At 42.4% G+C, this 18,963-nt stretch overlaps 1 protein-coding gene across 1 annotated transcript; it reads right to left on the bottom strand.

The window, feature by feature from the left end:
• Nucleotides 1-8,557: 8,557 nt before the first annotated feature.
• On the bottom strand, nucleotides 8,558-18,946 carry LOC130490853 (vomeronasal type-2 receptor 26-like). Its single transcript, XM_056864658.1, has 5 exons — nucleotides 18,659-18,946; nucleotides 16,633-17,493; nucleotides 15,103-15,330; nucleotides 12,034-12,085; nucleotides 8,558-9,462 (listed from the first exon to the last, which is right to left on the bottom strand). Exons 1-5 carry the CDS (start codon nucleotides 18,944-18,946, stop codon nucleotides 8,558-8,560), a joined length of 2,334 nt encoding a protein of 777 aa, XP_056720636.1.
• Nucleotides 18,947-18,963: the final 17 nt, after the last annotated feature.

Genomic DNA, 18,963 nt, shown 5'->3' on the forward strand with positions numbered 1-18,963 from the left:
CCCCTATACAGCTTTGTATAAGAGAATACCATCCCTGAAGCATCTGAGAGTGTTTGGTGTCAAGGCATGGGTTAATATACCTTTAAAGCTAAGGGGGGGGGGGAAGGAAAAAAGTCCAAGCCGCTTTTATTCCTCGGGTATCAGAATGCTGCAAAATCCTACCGTTTTGCTGATACCAATAACAAGATTACAATAAGCAAATCTGCCAACTTCAGCGAGTCATTTAATTGGGCAAAATTGCATGGCTCAGATGAGATCCCTGAAACAGTGTTTATGCCCATTAAGGAGCAGCAAGGAGCCAGAGGTAACGGTGGTTCTCCGGCTAGTACTCCCAGAAGGGAGAGTGTAGAAAGTTCAGACAGCTCAGAAGGATAAAGTTCTGACACTTCAGGGGGAGAAGCTGCAGTCAGGAGATCTGAGAGAAGCACCAAAGGTGTGCCGTCGGTGAAGTTTGGATTTGAAGATTGTGACTGTATATATAATGTGTCTGCAATTGAGCCAACTTGTTATGAGGAAGTAATTTCTCTGGAAAGGAGAGAAAGAGACATGTGGGTAAAGGCGATGCAGGAGGAGATGAATGCTTTGAATGAATATAATGTTATTACTCCTGCTACATTACCCAGAGACCAGTCTGCAATAGGTTGTCGTTGGGTCTTTAAACTGAAGCAGCTGGCAGATGGTACTGTGAAATGTAAGGCAAGGATAGTTTGCAAGGGGTTCGCCCAGCGCAAATATCTGCATTACAATCTGACCTTCAGTCCCATGGTTTATTCTACCACAATCAAAACAGCTCTGGCTGTGGCAGGGTTGAAGGGTCTAAATGTGTACCATTATGATGTGCAAACAGCGTATTTGAACACACCTTTAAAGGAAGAAATATTCATGAAGCAAATACCTGGTTTTGAATTAAAGCAGGAAAGCATGGTCCTGAAATTAAACAAAGCTTTGTATGGTCTCCATCAGTCTGCTAGAGAGTGGAACCATTGTTTGACTGATGCTATCAAGAAATTAGGATTCAAGCAGAGTGTGTCTGATTCCTGTTTGTTTTCCAAGTGTTCAGGACAGAAAGAATGCTTTGTGATGTCTTGGGTAGACAACCTGTGTTTAATGACTAATAATAAAGGTGACAAAGAGCATTTTGAAAAGCTACTTGGCGAACGTTTTAAGCTAAAATGTCTAGGCAGAATAAGTAACTACCTGGGAGTGCAAATAAGCAGAGGTGAAGATGGAAAGTTTTCTTTATCTCAGCCAGATAAAATACAACAGCTTCTGGAGAAGTTTAAGATGTTAGAAGCTAATGTTGTAGACTCTCCCATGGTAACAGGTTATGTGAGTGGAGAAACAGATGGACAGGCAGAGTGTGATAGAACGATGTATCAATCTCTGGTAGGAAGCCTGCTGTATCTCACAACCTGGTCTAGACCAGACATATATCAGGCTGTGCATTGCCTGAGTAAACAATGCATGTCACCAACAGTAACTGACTGGAAGGCAGCTAAAAGGGTGCTAAGATACCTGAAAGGATCTATGCACAGGAAGCTTGTGATGGAGAACTGGTTGCCTATTCTGACGCTTCATGGGCAGACCAGGCAAAAGCAAAGTCCACCAGTGGGTATGTATTATATCTGGGCAAGGCTCCCATTCACTGGAAGTCAGTAACTCAGTCATTCGTTGCAATGAGTACTTGTGAGGCTGAGTACAGTGCAATAAGCGAAACAGTAACGCAGTTGGAGTGGTTCATGTACCTATTGAAAGAACTGTATGTAACTGTAAATGCACCTGTTAAGGTATATAGTGACAATGCTGCGGCAATGAGCTTGGGAAATGAGCAATGTTTCAGAAGCAAGAGCAAGCACATAAGGATAAGATATCAAAATGTGGCTGATGCAATAAATATAAAGGATATATATATATTGTAAAGTGTGCAGGTGAAAGGAACGTGGCTGATCTGTTCACTAAAGCAGTGAGTAGTGACAGATTTCAACAATTAGTCCAATTATTATAACAACTTGAGAAGGAGTGTCAGAGTATCAAGTTAGTTGTAATAATCTGACAGTAACAGCTGTGTGATAGCTGTCAGATCTGGGAGATCTGGGAGGTCAAAGACGATGTAAGCAGAAGCAATAGCCTTGCTGGTACCAAAGGGAACTGCAGGAATCCGGATCTGGGCAGTTGGCTGATGCAATGCTATGGGCAGGTCTACAGGTGGCCTAATGCAGATCAGGTGCAGTGGGTGTATATAAGGCTATGTAACTGTGATTCTGTAACACACAACATCTAACCTAACCTTTCCTATTTGGAGGAAGCCTGGAAGTAGTAGTGGAGTAGTGTACATGATGGTATGTTTTATCTGCGCACTGTAAATAAAAGACACTGTTTCTTATAAAGCAAGACTTCTGGTGGTTATGTCCTGGAGGAACTCCTAATCCACTTGCTTCCACGTCATCTTCCTAGGATATCCAAGAAATAACAAAGAGCAGAGGAAACAGAGCAGAAGGGAAACAAGAAGGGCATAAGTGATGTCCCAGTTGTTTGCTTTCACTATGGGGGTATCTCTGTGCTTAATAAAAATTCCCAGAACTAAGACTGTGATCAGGGAATAAGAAACTGCAATGGAGCCTAAACTAACTCCTAAAGGTTCTTCATAGGACAGATAGCTTATCACCTTGGGAATACATTGATCTTGGTCCTTGCTTGGATATTGATCTGTTGCGCATTTCATGCAGTCAAGCATATCTGAAACAGAAGGAAGAACACAGTGCCAGTTCAAGTGAGATTTTAAGGTAATCAGAATGTTCACTAGGGGTGTGTAAAAATGCGGGAAAATTTTGATCCAAGTATATTATATCCCAAAATTTTACAGCTTCCCGAATATTTGGTTTGAGGGAATCATATCCTTGGTTTCTGATCCTGTGTAGAAATTCTTCTAAACTTTTGGAAGGCTGACAGAGACCATTGAATTATTTGCACGCATTGGTAAATTATTGTTTGGAAAACGGTCATCAGAAAATACCCTGAATTCTGGAAAATGTGGTGCACTACCAGCATCATTTTAAGCAGAGTAACCCCCTTCTAAATAAATTGAAGTAAATGTGCTTTGAAGGGTATAACTCTGTTTAGGATGGCAAAGAACATCACCTACCCTTCTGGTCTGAAATCTTCCCTTCTGGGCAAGGAGCACAATCGTAGCAGCAAAATTTCTCTCCTTCCTTCTTTTTCTTCTGATAACCAGGCTGGCAGTAGTTATTGCACACTGAAAGGGGCAGCTCCTATCAATAAATATGAAAGAAGCTTCAGAAGGGGGAAATTTTATATTTTGTTATTCATCAGCTGAGGTATAAGTGCAAAAAAATGAATAGCTGACATGGAAGTCAACAGAACATTCTATAAAACAACCGTTTGCAGGAATCTTTCCTAACGTGCTTTACAACGCATACCTTGTTAAAAGTTCTTTGCCACACAATCATATCCTCTTGGATGTTGAACTCTTTTCGTCCAAGAACATTTGGATCCACCCTTCCAACTTTCACTCTAAGGAAAGACTTTTTTGGGAACGGGACTAGGTTTGTAATGTCAAAGCCCACTCCCATTTCACTCTCTCGATTAAAAGGCATTGCTTCTCCAGCTGAGTTATTAAACAAAATGCCTTGAAGAAATTTGTGAAGCTATTTGAAAGAGCAAAAGAGGAAAAAGAGAAAAATGCTAATCAGAGTCTTTATGCTGAGATCTACAACAGATTATCCATTAATAACATGCACAAAATCTTTTGGCCAGTTACTGGAAGATAAAACAACAGCTCCTCTGCCTATAATTAGTTTATTCATATGAAGTCATTGCATTGTGGAAACACTACCTGCCAAGGCTGGAAATCTTGAAGTTCTATTTTTTTACCTTCCACACTTTCTCTGTGTTTTGATCTGAGACTGTCCATGGAATGGATAGCATGCGCTATGGCATAGACTGCATTGTAGATGCTGTAGCTGTGGCCAGTCATGGTCATTTCAAAAAGAGGTCCAGGAAGGACATCCAGCTTCTCGTCCCCAGTACAGGTTCCATCATCTGTCATCCCATCCAGAGGATCTGGATATAAACAATCAAAGGCTTGTTCCCAGAAGACCTTGAGAAAGCCATCTCCATGAGCCCCATAAGGTTTTATATCATGAAGGAATTTTTGGAAGCCTAAAAACCTCTGTGAGTGAATTGTGAAAGAAATGGCACCATGGAAGAATTGGAAATCCCAGCCCTTATGAAGTCCTGTCACTGCAAAATCAATCTGGGCTATCATCCACACCTTTTGAAATGGAGTCTGTTCCTCATACCCAGGACTGCCTACAAACATAAAAGTGATCAGTGCTAAAATGGCCCTGGATTCTTCATAAATGATACACACACTGGCTTTGCCATCTGCAAAAGGTTGATATATATTTAAGACGAAACCATTAATGTCATGCAAATCGCTCCAGTGGGCTTGGTTGGGGATGCTTTCTGCAAATGCCAAACAGATCCCATTCTCGGAAAGCAATGGCTCCAGATGCTGCAAGAAATGTTCTCCACTGTCATCATCTGTAGCAAAGAGTCCTACCCACGTCCATCTGAAATGTTGCAGTAATTGGATGATGCCCATATACTGATGGGCTTCATTGGGGGCCATATGGTAAAAAGAAAGGAATTCCACTGAACCCCTCTCAACTGGGGCAAATGATTCATAAGCCATCTAGAACAAAATACACAGGCATTTTAGAGATGAGCTGGGAGAGGTGACTCTGTGCATATGCTTGATTATGCAATGTGTTTTTCTTTCTCGTACATTTGGTATGTTAAAGCAAAAGAAACCTCTTGTTGAATTTTTTGCAAGTCTATTCTGGGAAATGGTAATGGGAAAGAAATCTGCTAAAATACCCACCACGCTATGCTGTACTTGCTGATACTGAGGTGGATTCAAATATCCTCCAAGCAGCCTCCCCCCATGATAAGGAGCTTTCTGCCAACTGAACTGATTCATTAGAAAAGAGGAAGAGTCCAGTAGCACCTTAAAGACTAACAAAATTTCCGGCAGGGTATGAGCTTTTGTGAGTCACAGCTCACTTCTTCAGATATCTGAAGAAGTGAGCTGTGACTCACAAAAGCTCATACTTTGCCAGAAATTTTATTCGTCTTTAATGTGCTACTGGACTCTTCCTCTTTACTACTGCTACAGACAGACTAACATGGCTACCCATTGTGATCAAACTCATTAGAGAAAGAGCCAGTTAAGTTGGAGGAAGACTATCTTGATTGGAAGAAAGAATCAAACTTTGCTCAGTAGAGTGGAATGATAGGGATAGGACCCACCCCATTACCAGTCTCTGTCTATATTATTATTATTATTATTATTATTATTATTATTATTATTATTATTATTATTATTATTATTATTATTATTATCCTTTGACCAAACATAAAAAGTTTGCAGTTACATGGCATACACAAACCGGCAGTATAAAACAATACATTTGATTAAAACACTATACAAAATATTACTCTCTTTAAAAGCTGGTCAACAATATAAATTTACACAGTCAGACCCCTCTACAACTTTTCATTTCTATTTAGATTTCCTATAATTAAATACTATTCTACAAAACTTGGCCACTAACTTTACCTGAGAAAATTCATCCGTAAGAATGATGTTCACTCTAACAAATTTAAGATAACCAGTGCTCTTTCTTAAAAGAAGACCAAGAATCTTCTTTCTGTCCTCCTTATAGTACCTACACCTGAGAAGGACACGTTCCAATTTTTCTGGTTCACCACTGTTGCAGGGACAGAGCCTTTGTGAAAGGGGAGTCTTTTAAAATTTTCCTTCTAATACTGCAGAGGGCAGAGCCGAACATCGAGCTAAAGTAAATGCTATCCTAGTGGTATTTCCTTCTAATATTGAAAGGTCAAACAACAAAAAGGTCAAACAACAAAGACCCTGCAGTGTCTCAGACTAGACTTATTTTTTTTCCAGCCAGGCATACTTCTCCCTCCTTCTGAATCACAAAATGATTCCCGGAAAAGAAAATCATTTGTGAAATCACTCACAGCACCATGTGCGGATCCTACCTGTGGAATTTTGTAGAGAGCTAAGATGTGGCCCATATGGAAGGAGATATCAAAGCTAAGTCCTCCAATGATGGCCATTAGATTTTTTTGGGCATCACATTCATAGTTTGGAATATATCCGTGCAATTTAAATAGCAGGTCCAGAGTGGTACGACAGGTCATCCTGACATCATGGTAGCTGTCGTCGATGTGGAACCCAAGATGGGCAAAATCTTGGGATTCTCATTGATCTCCTTTATGGCAAACACCAAGGCCAGGACATGTTGGTAGAGCTTTGGCAACATACTTTAAAAACAGTTATATTCTTTTTTTATAGGAAAATGTCACTATGTGTTAAGTCATTTTAGCAGAACTTCAATGAAAGAATATGCCCCAATTTCCCATTTTAGGGCCTGGGTGAAGATTTTTTTTAAAGTATTGTGTGAATTATTAATGTTATAATTATTTACGTTTATAGTCTGCCTTCTCATTGGGACCCAAGGTGGATTTTCATGTGTATGATAAAAAAAATATTTTAGCCTATCAGTAAATGGATTACAAGATATGATAATACTTCAATCGAACAGCAAAGATTCCTAGTAAGACAAAAACACACTTGGGTGTAGGATTGCCAACAGATCTGGAGACAAATGTCCTGCCCTTTTCATAGGGGCTTATTCTGTGGAAATGGCAGACAAAATTTTCCATCACATCACCTGGTAAATCCCATCCTATTAAGCTTCTGTTAGAGGGACAGGACATTTTAAACATTTTTTCTCTCCAGGTTTTTGACAAATATATCTGTTTAAGGCAACAAAACAATAAACTTAGGACAAACATAATCTTTAATAAAAGTCACATCCTGATCTGAACCATTAAAGTACAACTTTGCCATTTCCCTGCCCTTCCCAGGTCATCTAAAACTTCAGTGAAAGGGTACATCTGCTCTCTGAATTGATTCCAAATAAAAGCACATATGTATAAGCATCACATAGATCTCAGCTCAACCTTTGGCACCCCACAATCTCTGCTGCCCTAGGACATTACTAAGGTTTGCATAGTGGTTGGGCTGGCCCTGATCTGCTTGAGCAAACACCAACCATCAAGTTGGACCGGCAGCTTGATCAGGGTCATAGATAGCAATAATGAGTATGACTTCTAACCTACTCTGGTCAATTCAATGGGGCTTACTCCCAGGAAAGCATTCTTGGGATTGGTTTGAACAAATACTGGATGTACCAGTACCAGTCCCTTCTACTGAGCTTTGCCCTCTGGTTCTGGAGTTTCGTGATATACAGACCCCCCCCTCCAGCTGGTATCCCTGGGATGGCTTCCCCTGAGATGGAACCCTCAGAGGAGGTCCTGCCCGCATTAGCAAGAGTCCTATCACCCTCTGCTTCTGCATGACAATGGAGGTAGCTTACCCAACATACGATAACAGAATATAAGGATGGGGCCTGGGGAGGTGCCCCTTTAAGACCTGCAGCAAAGAGGAGCCTGAGGTAGCTAGTCAAACTGTGGAGGGCTATAAGGGCTCCAATGCACATGGGCGGTTATTTGACCATGTTTTCTAATGTGTCAAAAAGTTTGTTTTATGCATATGGCATTTGTATCCCAGCACTGGGGTGTGGAATACTATTGTATAGCCCAATTTCGTCACATCTTGGAAGCTAAGCAGGGTTGGTACATGGTCTGGGGATTACCAAGGAAGACTGCAGAAGAAGGCAATGGCAAATCAACTCACTTGCCTTGAAAGACCTTGTTGGGGGTATCATAAGTCAATTTTGACTCAGCAGCTTATGCATACATACGAGCATATCCCACCATTTGTAAGATGCAACAATCATTCAGAAAGATCCTGAGGGTCTTCCTAAGTAAAGCTATGAACTTAAGATATGAATACAGATTTGCAATGGTGATTGTGGAACCACAGAAATAAGTTATTCTTGATTAATTAATTCAGTGTTCCTTTATTCATGAATTATCAATGGGATTACTAAGGGAGTATGGCAAATAGGTATTGGTGGACATTTATATCCTTCACAGTCTGATAAACCCCTTTGTGGTATATGGTTAATTTAATAAAGAACTGATCAAGAAGCTACATAGTTACAATGGAGAACTGTACTTAAAATTTTACATGTTAAAGAAAGATACTCAGCAGTCATAAAATCCAAAGATTAATTTATATGAATCAGTCATATAGTGGTGGTGTTTCCTTCAGAGGTGTGAGAAGAATGGATAGAACAGTGGACACTTTCACACATGCTGAATAATGCACTCTCAATTCACTTTTAATGCATTTTGAAGCTGGGTTTTACTGTATTAAATGGCAAAATCTGCTTGCAAATTACCGTTAAAGTGCATTGAAAGTGCATTATTCAGCATGTGTGGAAGTACCCATTGAGAAGAATGGCTAGAATTGACACCCATTTTAGCCCAAGATAGATCTTACATTAGGCCTATGGTCATTAGATATAATTGGATGGTTTCATTGATTCTTCCTCCTAATGAGCTGGTTCCTGTTATTCAGATCAGGTCTCAGAACAATAATGTAGCATTTTGGGGAAAAGATACAGGCCAATAACCCAGCGCTGGATGCCAAGATCGAGAAGATCTCCACCGCTACCATGTATTTCCCTTTAGTGCTCAGGTAGGTTGGAATGAAAGACAACCAAACACTGCAGAACACCAGCATACTGAAGGTGATGAACTTGGCTTCGTTAAAGCTGTCTGGCAATTTTCTGGCAAGGAAAGCCACAGTCAAACTTATGATGGACAGAAATCCCATGTAGCCCAAGGAAATATAAAATAGCATGATGGATCCTTCATTGCACTGGGCTATGATCTCCCTAGTCAGGGACTGTGTGTCAAAATTGGGGAATGGGGGAGAGGTTGCTAGCCACACGACACAAATGGCTGCTTCTAGAAGGGAACAGGAAAGGACTATGGAGTTGGTCAGTCTTTTCCCCACCCACTTCCTCATGTTGGATCCTGGTTTGGTAGCCAAGAATGCTACAACCACAGTGACAGTTTTGGCCAGGACACAAGAAACAGCCAGTGAGAAGACGATGCTGAAAGTGGACTGCCGGAGGAAGCAGGTCATCTTCCTGGGCTGTCCAATAAAGAGCAAGGAACACAGGAAGCAGAGCAAGAGGGAAACGAGGAGAGTGTAGGTGGTATCACGGTTGTTGGCCTTAACTATGGGGCTATCTTTGTGCATAATGAAAATTGCTAGAACCAAACATGTGATCAGTGAAAAAGTAAAAGCAATGGCAGTCAAACTGATGCCTAAAGGTTCTTGGTAAGAGAGAAAGCTTAGACTCTTGGGCACACATCGATCATGCTCCATGCTTGGATACTGATCTTCTGGGCACTCGATACAGTCCTCCATATCTGTTAAAAAAAGGAAAGGGAATAGATCCTATTTCAGGGTCACATGACCGGTAGTTCAGGCGCAACCCTGATTATCACCTTTGCTGTCAAATCAATGAGGGAGGGATTCTTCATGTTGATTTCTCACTCTTTGGTATATTTGAAGATAGCATTCTAATATGCTCTCATCCGCTCTTCTTTTTAATATTAATGAGTGAGGCAGAGCATTATGATTGCCTTATTGAAGCTGGGATGCTATTGTGCCCACCCTTTCATTTCAAATGATGCATAGGGCACCATGGGTCACACTAGATTTTGTTCAGCCGAGGGAGGCTAGTAAGAAATTGTCATGAACCTTCCTGGGCCAGACTGAGACTTGGAAACAGACTCCTCAGATAGGATTGCCAACCTCCAGGTGGTGGCTGGAGATCTCCCGCTATTACAAGTGATCTCCAGGCAACAGAGATCAGTTCACCTGGAGAAAATGGCCACTTTGGCATACCCCATTGAAGTCCCTCCTCTCCTCAGACCCCACCTTCCTCATGCTCCACCCCCAAAATCTCCAGGTATTGCCCAACCTGGAGCTGGCAACTCTACTCCTCAAAGGATGAACAGGAGGAGCTAGGGATCACCTTGGGGAAAGATTGGGAAGCCTCCCATCATTCCTTGCAGGTGACTTTTCACCAGTGGGAAGAAATGGGGGGCATGAATTCATGCCAGCTTCAAGTCAGTACACTTACATCACTTGTCATAGAAAATGGAAGTGAGATAGGGGATGCTGCAAAAACTTTTTTTGTGTGGAACACTTGAAGGTCTCAACTGGACTCAGATACGGGAAGACACTCTTAAGAAGATGTACAGGATGAGCTAGGAACCACCGTGGGGGCAGATTTGGAGGCCTCCGATCATTCTCTCTTGTTGCCTGTCAGGGTCTCAGGCACCAGGAAGATTAAATGGGGGAATGAATGCACAACAGCTTTGCACCAGCACACTTATGGCACTTCTGGGAAAAACTAGAAGTGTCATAGGGAAACATAGGGGATGTTCTAGCATTTCATAAAATTCTCTCTTTTTTTTTTTTGCAAAATGCTAGAGGGTCACCTATATCACTTCCAGTTTTTACCAGAAGGGACATAAATGCACCAGTGTGATGCTTGTGCGCACCAAGGCTTGTCCTCAGTTCATCCCAGAGGCTGGAATTTCAGCTTGGCAGCCCCAGTTCACCAGACTGGACCCACATCCAGAGCCGAGGACCTGGCTGAGGGGCCTGCTCTTGAAGCCTCAGGAGCAGAAAACACTGTCACTTGTGAGACCCTGGAACTCCTTCCCCTCACTCTCATAGGGCCAGACCAAAAAAACTAGGCCCAAGGTCTCCTTTAGGGTTGCCAACCTCTGGGTGGTGTCTGGAGTTCTCCCAATTTTACAGCTGATCTCCAGACAAGAGAGATCAGTTCCCTTAGAGAAAAGAGAAGGTTAAGAGGGTTGACTCTATGGCATACCATCCCTGCTGAGCATCCTACTCTCCCCAAACTCCACTCTTCCCATGCACCACCCTTATATCTCCAGGAACTTCCCGAGCCTATTCTCCCCCCCCCCACACACACACACACCTGGAAGGACCAGTGAAGGTAGTAGAGTTGCCAGCTCCAGGTTGGGTAATATCTGGAGATTTTGGGGGTGGAGCCTGAGGAGGGGATGGACTTCAATGTCATAGAGTCCAATTGCCATTTTCTCCAGGTGAACTGATCTCTATAGGTTGGAGATCAGTTGTAATAGCAGGAGATCTCTAGCCACCACCTGGAGGTTGGCAACCCTTGGAGATAGCCCAATGGCGAAGAAGTGCCAGGCTTGCAGCCTGGGCTCCTGCACTGAGCCAGATGCTTGCTCTGGTGTATGTAGTTATAGTTCCTTGCAGGAGAGGGTCTCAGTCAAGCCCTAGCTGAAATTGGTAGGGCATCTTTCAGGGTATTGAAGCCCTGGGCAAGCCAGTGGATAGTTGGAGCTAGACTTTAGAGATTAGAGTGACCCTGAAGGGCAGACTGCAACCTCCAAGCACTGAGTGGGCCATGATCCAGAGAAGTCTATAGTAGGACTGCCAGATGAGAGCTGGCAACAGGAAGGAGTCTCAGGAGGGCAGGGAAATGCAGACTGCTGCCACTCCAACATTGCAATGTCACTTCCAGCACAAACTGAAAGTGATGTCGTTACAGCAAGGTGGTGATCGAGGATTCACTAAAGCTCTATGGTTACCCTAAATTAGTATTGGAAGTAGCATCACGCCATTGGCACAATGACTATTTCCCCTGCATTTTTCCCAAATGCCATGCCAAGCAGCGGTGGGGGTACATGGCGACCAGGGAGAGGTATCCTGCTGTAGCAGAAGACCTTGGATCCCTAGTCCATAGCTAGCTGCAGCCCTAAGCTGTATGAAATACCACAGGTGCTTATAAACATACTTTGCCTTCTCCATTCAGGCATTTGCTGTATACTTTCCCACAGTTTAGAATAGTGCAGGAATAACCCTTTTTATCCTCCTCAAATTGGCTGATCTTAAGGATCTTTTTTTTGGGGGGGGGTTGATTTTTGTGATACTTTGGTTGAGGTAGAATGAACAGGCTTGGTGTCTAGGAATGGCAGGCGTAACCTATGTTGTCATAAAACATGTAGGGCTAATTGGTGAGAATCCTGAGACATCTCAGGAGGAAAGGCGTTCATAGGAATGGCTGGATGGCTAGTGGAGGAGACTCCATCAGTGCTGAACATCGTCAGACTAACCCTCAGCTTCTTCAGTGGGTGGTTGTGGGAGGAAATGGCTACCAGTCGCAGTTAACAGGTTTGGATAAGAGATGTTGGCCAAGTTTGAAGCCAGGGTGGCATTGCACCACTGTGGGCAGCACTTAACAATTTGAATGGACAGTTTGGTGGTGCAAATCAGCTATTTCATTTCATAAAAACTCAAGTTTATCCCATATCTCATTATCATGTATATTGAACACATATGAACACATGAAGCTGCCTTATACTGAGTCAGACCCTTGGTCCATCAAAGCCAGTATTGTCTACTCAGACCGGCAGTGGCAGTCCAGGGTCTCAGGTAGAGGTCTTTCACATCATCTACTTGCCTAGTCCCTTTAACTGGAGATGCCAGGGATTGAACCTGAGACCTTCTGCATGCCAAGCAGATGCTCTACCACTGAGCCACAGCCTCTCCTATTCTTTTTTGGGGGGACGGTGTGGTGCTGGAATAAAGAAAGAGTTAACTGGATCATCAAAATAATGATGCGCACAGGTGGCCACACCTCACCTACCCTCCTGTTCTGTGATCTTCCCTTCTGGACACAGAACACAATCATAGCAGCAAAATTTCTCCCCTTCTTTCCTTTTCTTCTGGTAGCCAGGTTTGCAGTGGTAATTGCATAAAGACAGAGGTAGTCCCTATCCAAAAGTATGAAGAGTTACAAGCCGACAGTTGGAATGGAATTTCCCAGAACATTAGAGGTTCAGTGAACTGCTAGTCTATTTTTGCTCACGATATAATTTTTGCAGCATCTCTCTTTTCTGAGATAACGTAGAAAACAAGGAAATGTATTACTCAGCCCTCAGTCCATAGTAAAAATGTTATCTGGCTCGCTCACAAAGCCTCCAAATTTTAAGGAAGGCATGGACAAGATTTCAGAGTGTTTCACATGTTTTCAGATGTTGACAGGAATACCATAATTTGGCAGCTTGAAGTACAGTCTCTTATTAGTTTCTGAATGTGAACGATAGAGCTTTCTTGACATAAAAGATCCAGAATATGGACCTTTCCAGCTCCAGTCATCCAAATCTATATATCTAATGCTTAACATGGCCAGATCTGTAGATAATGTGGAGATTGTGTGTGTGTGTGTGTGTTAAGTGCCATCAAGTCGCTTCCGACTCATGGCGACCCTATGAATGAAAGTCCTCCAAAATGTCCTATCTTTGACAGCCTTGGTCAGATCTTGCAAACTGAAGGCTGTGGCTTCCTTTATTGAGTCAATCCATCTCTTGTTGGGTCTTCCTCTTTTCCTGCTGCCCTCAACTTTTCCTAGCATGACTGTCTTTATCAGTGACTCTTGTCGTCTCATGACATGACCAAAATACGATAGCCTCAGTTTAGTCATTTTAGCTTCTTGGGTCAGTTCAGGATTGATTTGATCTATAACCCACTGATTTGTTTTTTTGGCAGTCCACGGAATCCGTAACACTCTCCTCCAACACCACATTTCAAAGGAATCTATTTTCTTCCTAGCAGCTTTCTTCACTGTCCAGCTTTCACACCCATACATAGTAATAGGGAATACGATGGCATGAATTAATCTAGTCTTGGTGGCTATTGACACATCCTTACACTTCAAAATCTTTTCTAGCTCCTTCATGGCTGCCCTTCCCATTCTCAATCTCCTTCTGATTTCTTGGCTTCAGTCTCCCTTTTGGTTGATGGTGGAGCCAAGGAATAGAAAGTCTTGAACAATTTCAATTTCCTCATTGTCAACCTTAAAATTGTGTAATTCTCCTGTAGTCATTACTTTTGTTTTCTTGATGTTCAGCTGTAGTCCTGCTTTGGCACTTTCTCTTTTAAATTTCAGCAGTAGTCGTTTCAAATCTTCACTGTTTTCTGCCAATAATGTAGTGTCATCAGCATATCTCAAATTATTAATGTTCCTTCCTCCAGTTTTCACTCCACCTTCATCTAAATTTAATCCAGCTTTCTTAATTATATGTCCTGTATATAGATTGAAGAGATAGGGAGATAAAATACATCCTTGTCTGAGTCCTTTGCCAATTGGAAACCATTCTATTTCTCCATATTCTGTTCTGTGGCCTCTTGTCCAGAGTACAGGTTGCACATCAAAATGATCAGATGTAGTGGCACACCCATTTCCTTTAAAACCAGCCATAGCTTTTCATGATCCACACATTCAAACGTGGAGATTGGAGGTATGAAAAGACAACACAGGCATTTGTACAAATCTGAAAAAATCCCAGGTTTACAGAAACAACTCTGAAATCTAAATAAAGTCCATTAGGAGTTAACTCTCCTCCTCAGAAATAATAGTAGCAGTGCCTGTAGCTTTAGTAAACACAACAGTATTGCCAGCCTTCAAGCCTTGGTTTCTATGAGTAGGGTGACAAGATATGGCCATTTACAGGGCTGTTTGGTCCTTTGAGGAGACCCTTTATAGGGCTGTTTGGGCCACTGAGACCAGCACCAGCAGCCACCATTAGACAATTTGCAATCATATAATTTGCATGAATCCACAAGGTCGGCCTGCTTGCTACAGCAGCCAATCCACAAAAGTCAGTGTGGTATAGCATTTAGAGTTTCAACTCTTTGTGGATTCCCCATCATGCAACTGGGCCTTGCCAAGTGGCTGGCACATAACAAAGCCATTGTTTCCCCAGATTCAGGCTTCAGAGGGAGGAAAGGAGGGAAAGCTGGAGACAGGGTGCAGATAAAAGTAGGTTGGCTGTTGGGTGGAAAGAAGCAAAGGAAGCAGGGAAAGGGGAGAAGATATGGGTTTAGGGGGAAGGGAAAGAGAAAATATTGTGTGGGAGAAATGAGTGGAGTGGGGGAAGGGAAAGCAGATGCCCCCATAAGTCCTTGCAGCTCTCCAGCTTGTACCTGACAACCCTCACCTTGTTAAAACTTCTTGGCCAGACAATCATATCCTCGTGAATCATTAATTCTTTCCCTTCAGCACCATTGGGATCCACCCTTCCAATCTTAACCAAATCAAAGGATTTGTTTGGGAACGTGACCAAATTCATTATGTCCAGTGTAGCTCCCATTCCTCTGTCATTAGTAAAGGATATTGTTTCACCTGCTGAGTTATTAAATACAACTCCTTGAAGGAATGGGTGGACCTAGTTGAAGGAGAGAACAGACACAAGCATATTGATGTTTTATGCCAAGATTTACAAAGGCTTTTCCTTTATGTTTCCCTTCAGTGTAATTTCATCTGGACTGAGACTGTCAGTTGAACTATTTTTCAATTCTATATCAGGAATATTTTGTGGACTATCTAGTCCAGTATCCTGTTCATCCCACTGACCCAACCAGTTCTTCTGGGGCCCCCATAACAGGACATACAGTAGAGGCCAAGGCCTTTCCCCCCATTTGGCAAAATATTGTAAAACACATGGAATCATCCTCATAAGGATTTCCCCCTTTATTCATGTGTATGACTGTATACATAAATATAAAATAAAATATATCCCAAAAAGGGGTGGGGTGGGAAGATAATTATTGAACAAGAAAATACTCCTATAATCCAAGATCACAAAAAAGCCAAGGGAATACATACCAGAAGAATTCAATGTGTTAGAGAAACTAAGAAAAGAACCCACAACAAGCATTACCTGGGTTTGACCTTGGCATTTCTCTCTGAGAAATAGGCACAAAACAGCTGGAACTGATAAAACAGAGGATGGATGCCCTTCCAATGCAACTGCTGGAATATTTCTATCACCTGACAATACCAAAACTCAGAAGAGCATTTACTTTGGCAAGAATGAATGCCCTTCCTTTGGCAGTTTTGGAGGGCAGATATAAAAAAGTGTGATATGCACACAGAACATGTAGATGCTCACTATAACATATGAAACTATTGAACATATGATCATGGAGTGCCCTATATTTAATGAGATGAGGGCCAGTTTAATTAATCCTATAATTAAAAATATGGAGAGGTCCAACAAGGCATCTGGCAGTACGAAGGCACAGGTAACATGGCTACTATCAGATACAAATGATTCTGTTACTCAGTCTGTGGCAAAATTTATAGGGGCAATAATTAAATATCAAAAGAATAACACTAAGGACAGCATTTTTATTCCCTTATTTTCTGTTCAAGGCTATAGCTGTATGAGCAGTACAGAGAGAGTGAGATTGTGGAAATATTACCAGCCAAGGCTGGACATCTTAAAGTTCAGCTCTTTTAACACCTCTCATTAATCTCCGGCTTCATCTGATGAGTATATCAGTTGCAAAGTATGCCCTATGGCACAGCAACATAGACAAAAAGATATGCAATGGCTTTTAACAGTGAAACATCATCTCCTCTAACATAAATGCAGAAGTTTGAATGAATGCAGGTTGTTCAAAACAACCTCAAAACTTAAACACGTCTTCATAACAATAATGAGAAATTATTGAGAAAGTACTACCTTCCAAGGCTGAAGATCTTGAAATACAGCTCCTTTCCTGTCCACCTTTGATTTGTGGTTTGATCTGGAAGTATACATAGAGTGCAAAGCATGTGCCACTGCATAGACAGCATTATAGATGGTGTAACTGTTGCCACTAATGCGCATTTCAAAAACAGGCCCTGGGAGGTTCTCCAGTCTCTCCTCCCCTGTACATGTATCATTAACATTTGTTGGCTCCAAGGCATTTGGAAATGTACAGTCAAATGCTTGCTCCCAGAAGTCCTTGAAGAAACCACCTTTATGTTTCCCAGAAGGTTGTATGTCCTGAAGAAATTTGTGGAATGCTAGAAGCTTATTTGAGTGAATTTTGAAGGCAATAGCACCGTGGAAATATTCAAAATCCAATTCCCTCTGAACGCCTGTTACTGCAAAATTAATCTGGGCAGTCATTACCCACACTTTTCTAAATGAGATATTTTCCTTATATCTAGGATTGCCAAGTATCATAAGAGCATTGAGTGCTGGAATAGTCAAAGATTCTCCATAGAGGACAAATGCATTGACTTTGCTATCTGTGAGAGGCGCATATATATTTGAGATTAAACCAATGAGATCAAGAAAGGAATCCACATGTTCTCGGTCTAAGACCCTTTCTGTGAAGGCCGAACAGATTCCATTCTGAGAGAGCAGTGGCTCCAGGACTTGCAGAAAATGTTCTCCACCATCGTCATCTGCAGCAAAGAGCCCCACCCACTTCCATCCAAAATGCTGAAGCAACCAGATAATCCCCATATACTGATGGGATGCATTAGGAACAATGTGAAAAAAGGAGCTCAGTTGTCTTGCATCTCCCTCAGGGGCAAATGAGCCATATGGGAGCTAAAGAGACAAGCAAAGATACTTTAGAGATGAGCATGTTCACCATTTATGGCCACATTTTCCCCGATCATTGGAATATGGTACAATTTCTGGGAACAAGTCATAGGAAAAAATCTTCAAAAAGCTATATTATACTACCCAGTGCTTCTTGAGACCCACTGCTTCCATATAAAAACTCTTCTGAGGGATTGCGAGTCACTGTCATCCCCATCAGGGGAGACATGGAGAGGCATAGTGGGGGCCATACTGAACAACCTGCTCTGCCTCTATATTGGCTTTTGCTCAGGAGCATCCCGTTTCAGAATCACAAGGAAAGGGGATAGTAAGAACCCTTGTACTCCTCCTGTCCGCAAGCCCCACTGTCTGCCTGTGGGTAAGACTCTTTCTCTTCTCCCTGGCATGTCTTCTGGCCCGCTTTTAAAGAGGGCATACAATCTGGGATAGGCCCCATACTGTTAGGGCAACAGAAGCTGTGTGAGAGGTTGAAGCCAATGGGAATGGCTGTCCTGCTCCTGCCCACCCCTAGCAACCCCATTGGCTCATCCATCATTTGGAGCCAACGCTAACATGTTTCTCCAAGGCTTCAAAGGGGCATGTCAGCCCCTCTGGACCCCACCCCTGTGGTCACCTCCTCAGTTGCTTGGTGAGGCATAAAGCCAACCGTGGGCATGCCAGAAGCCCACCTGGGTCACCATAGCAGGACTTCCAAAATTGATAGAGCAACAAGTGACATTTCTTGCTATCTCCCATCACTTCCCATTTGTGGGAATGCTTTTGTTGTCTTTGCCATATTCTGAAAGTTTGGTGCAGCTACCTCATTTGTGGGTGGGATCTCCATCCACTGTGACAGTCCTCTGGTCAATTTCAACAACTACAGAAGCCCCCCCCCCAAGGCCAGGTAAGCCCAGTAGTCAAGGGACAGACAGACATCTTTGTTTTCTTCAATGGTTTACCAGGCAACAATATATTTTGCCAATAATCATGTAGTCAACATCAAAGGAACCCATTAGCTTCTATACCAAGTTTGTTGGCTCTCCAAGGCAAATGCCTGGCCACTTTGTGAAACAGGATGCTAAGCTAGATGGATAACTTGTCTACTTGAGCAGGGCTCTTCTTAATCCTAAAGAAAAGAGTTTATGAAATCAGCCCCATGCACAGACCCTACCTGTGGAATCTTGTAAAGATGTAGGATATTTGCCATATAGAAGGAAATATCAGAGTGAAATCCTCCGATGATGGCCATTACATTTTTCTGCATGTCACATTCATAGTTTGGAAAATATCTGTGGAATCTGAACAACAGTTCCAGAGTAGCATGATATGTCATCTTTGCATCATAGTAGCTGTCATAGATGTGGAACCCAAGAGTGACATTGGACAAGATCTTGGGATTCTCATTGATCTCATTGACTGCAAACGCCAAGGCTAGGATGTGTTGGTAGAACTTTGTCATCAGTCTGTAAAGACAGT

The sequence above is a fragment of the Euleptes europaea genome, chromosome 18 (assembly GCF_029931775.1).
Source record: "Euleptes europaea isolate rEulEur1 chromosome 18, rEulEur1.hap1, whole genome shotgun sequence".
NCBI lineage: Eukaryota > Metazoa > Chordata > Lepidosauria > Squamata > Sphaerodactylidae > Euleptes > Euleptes europaea.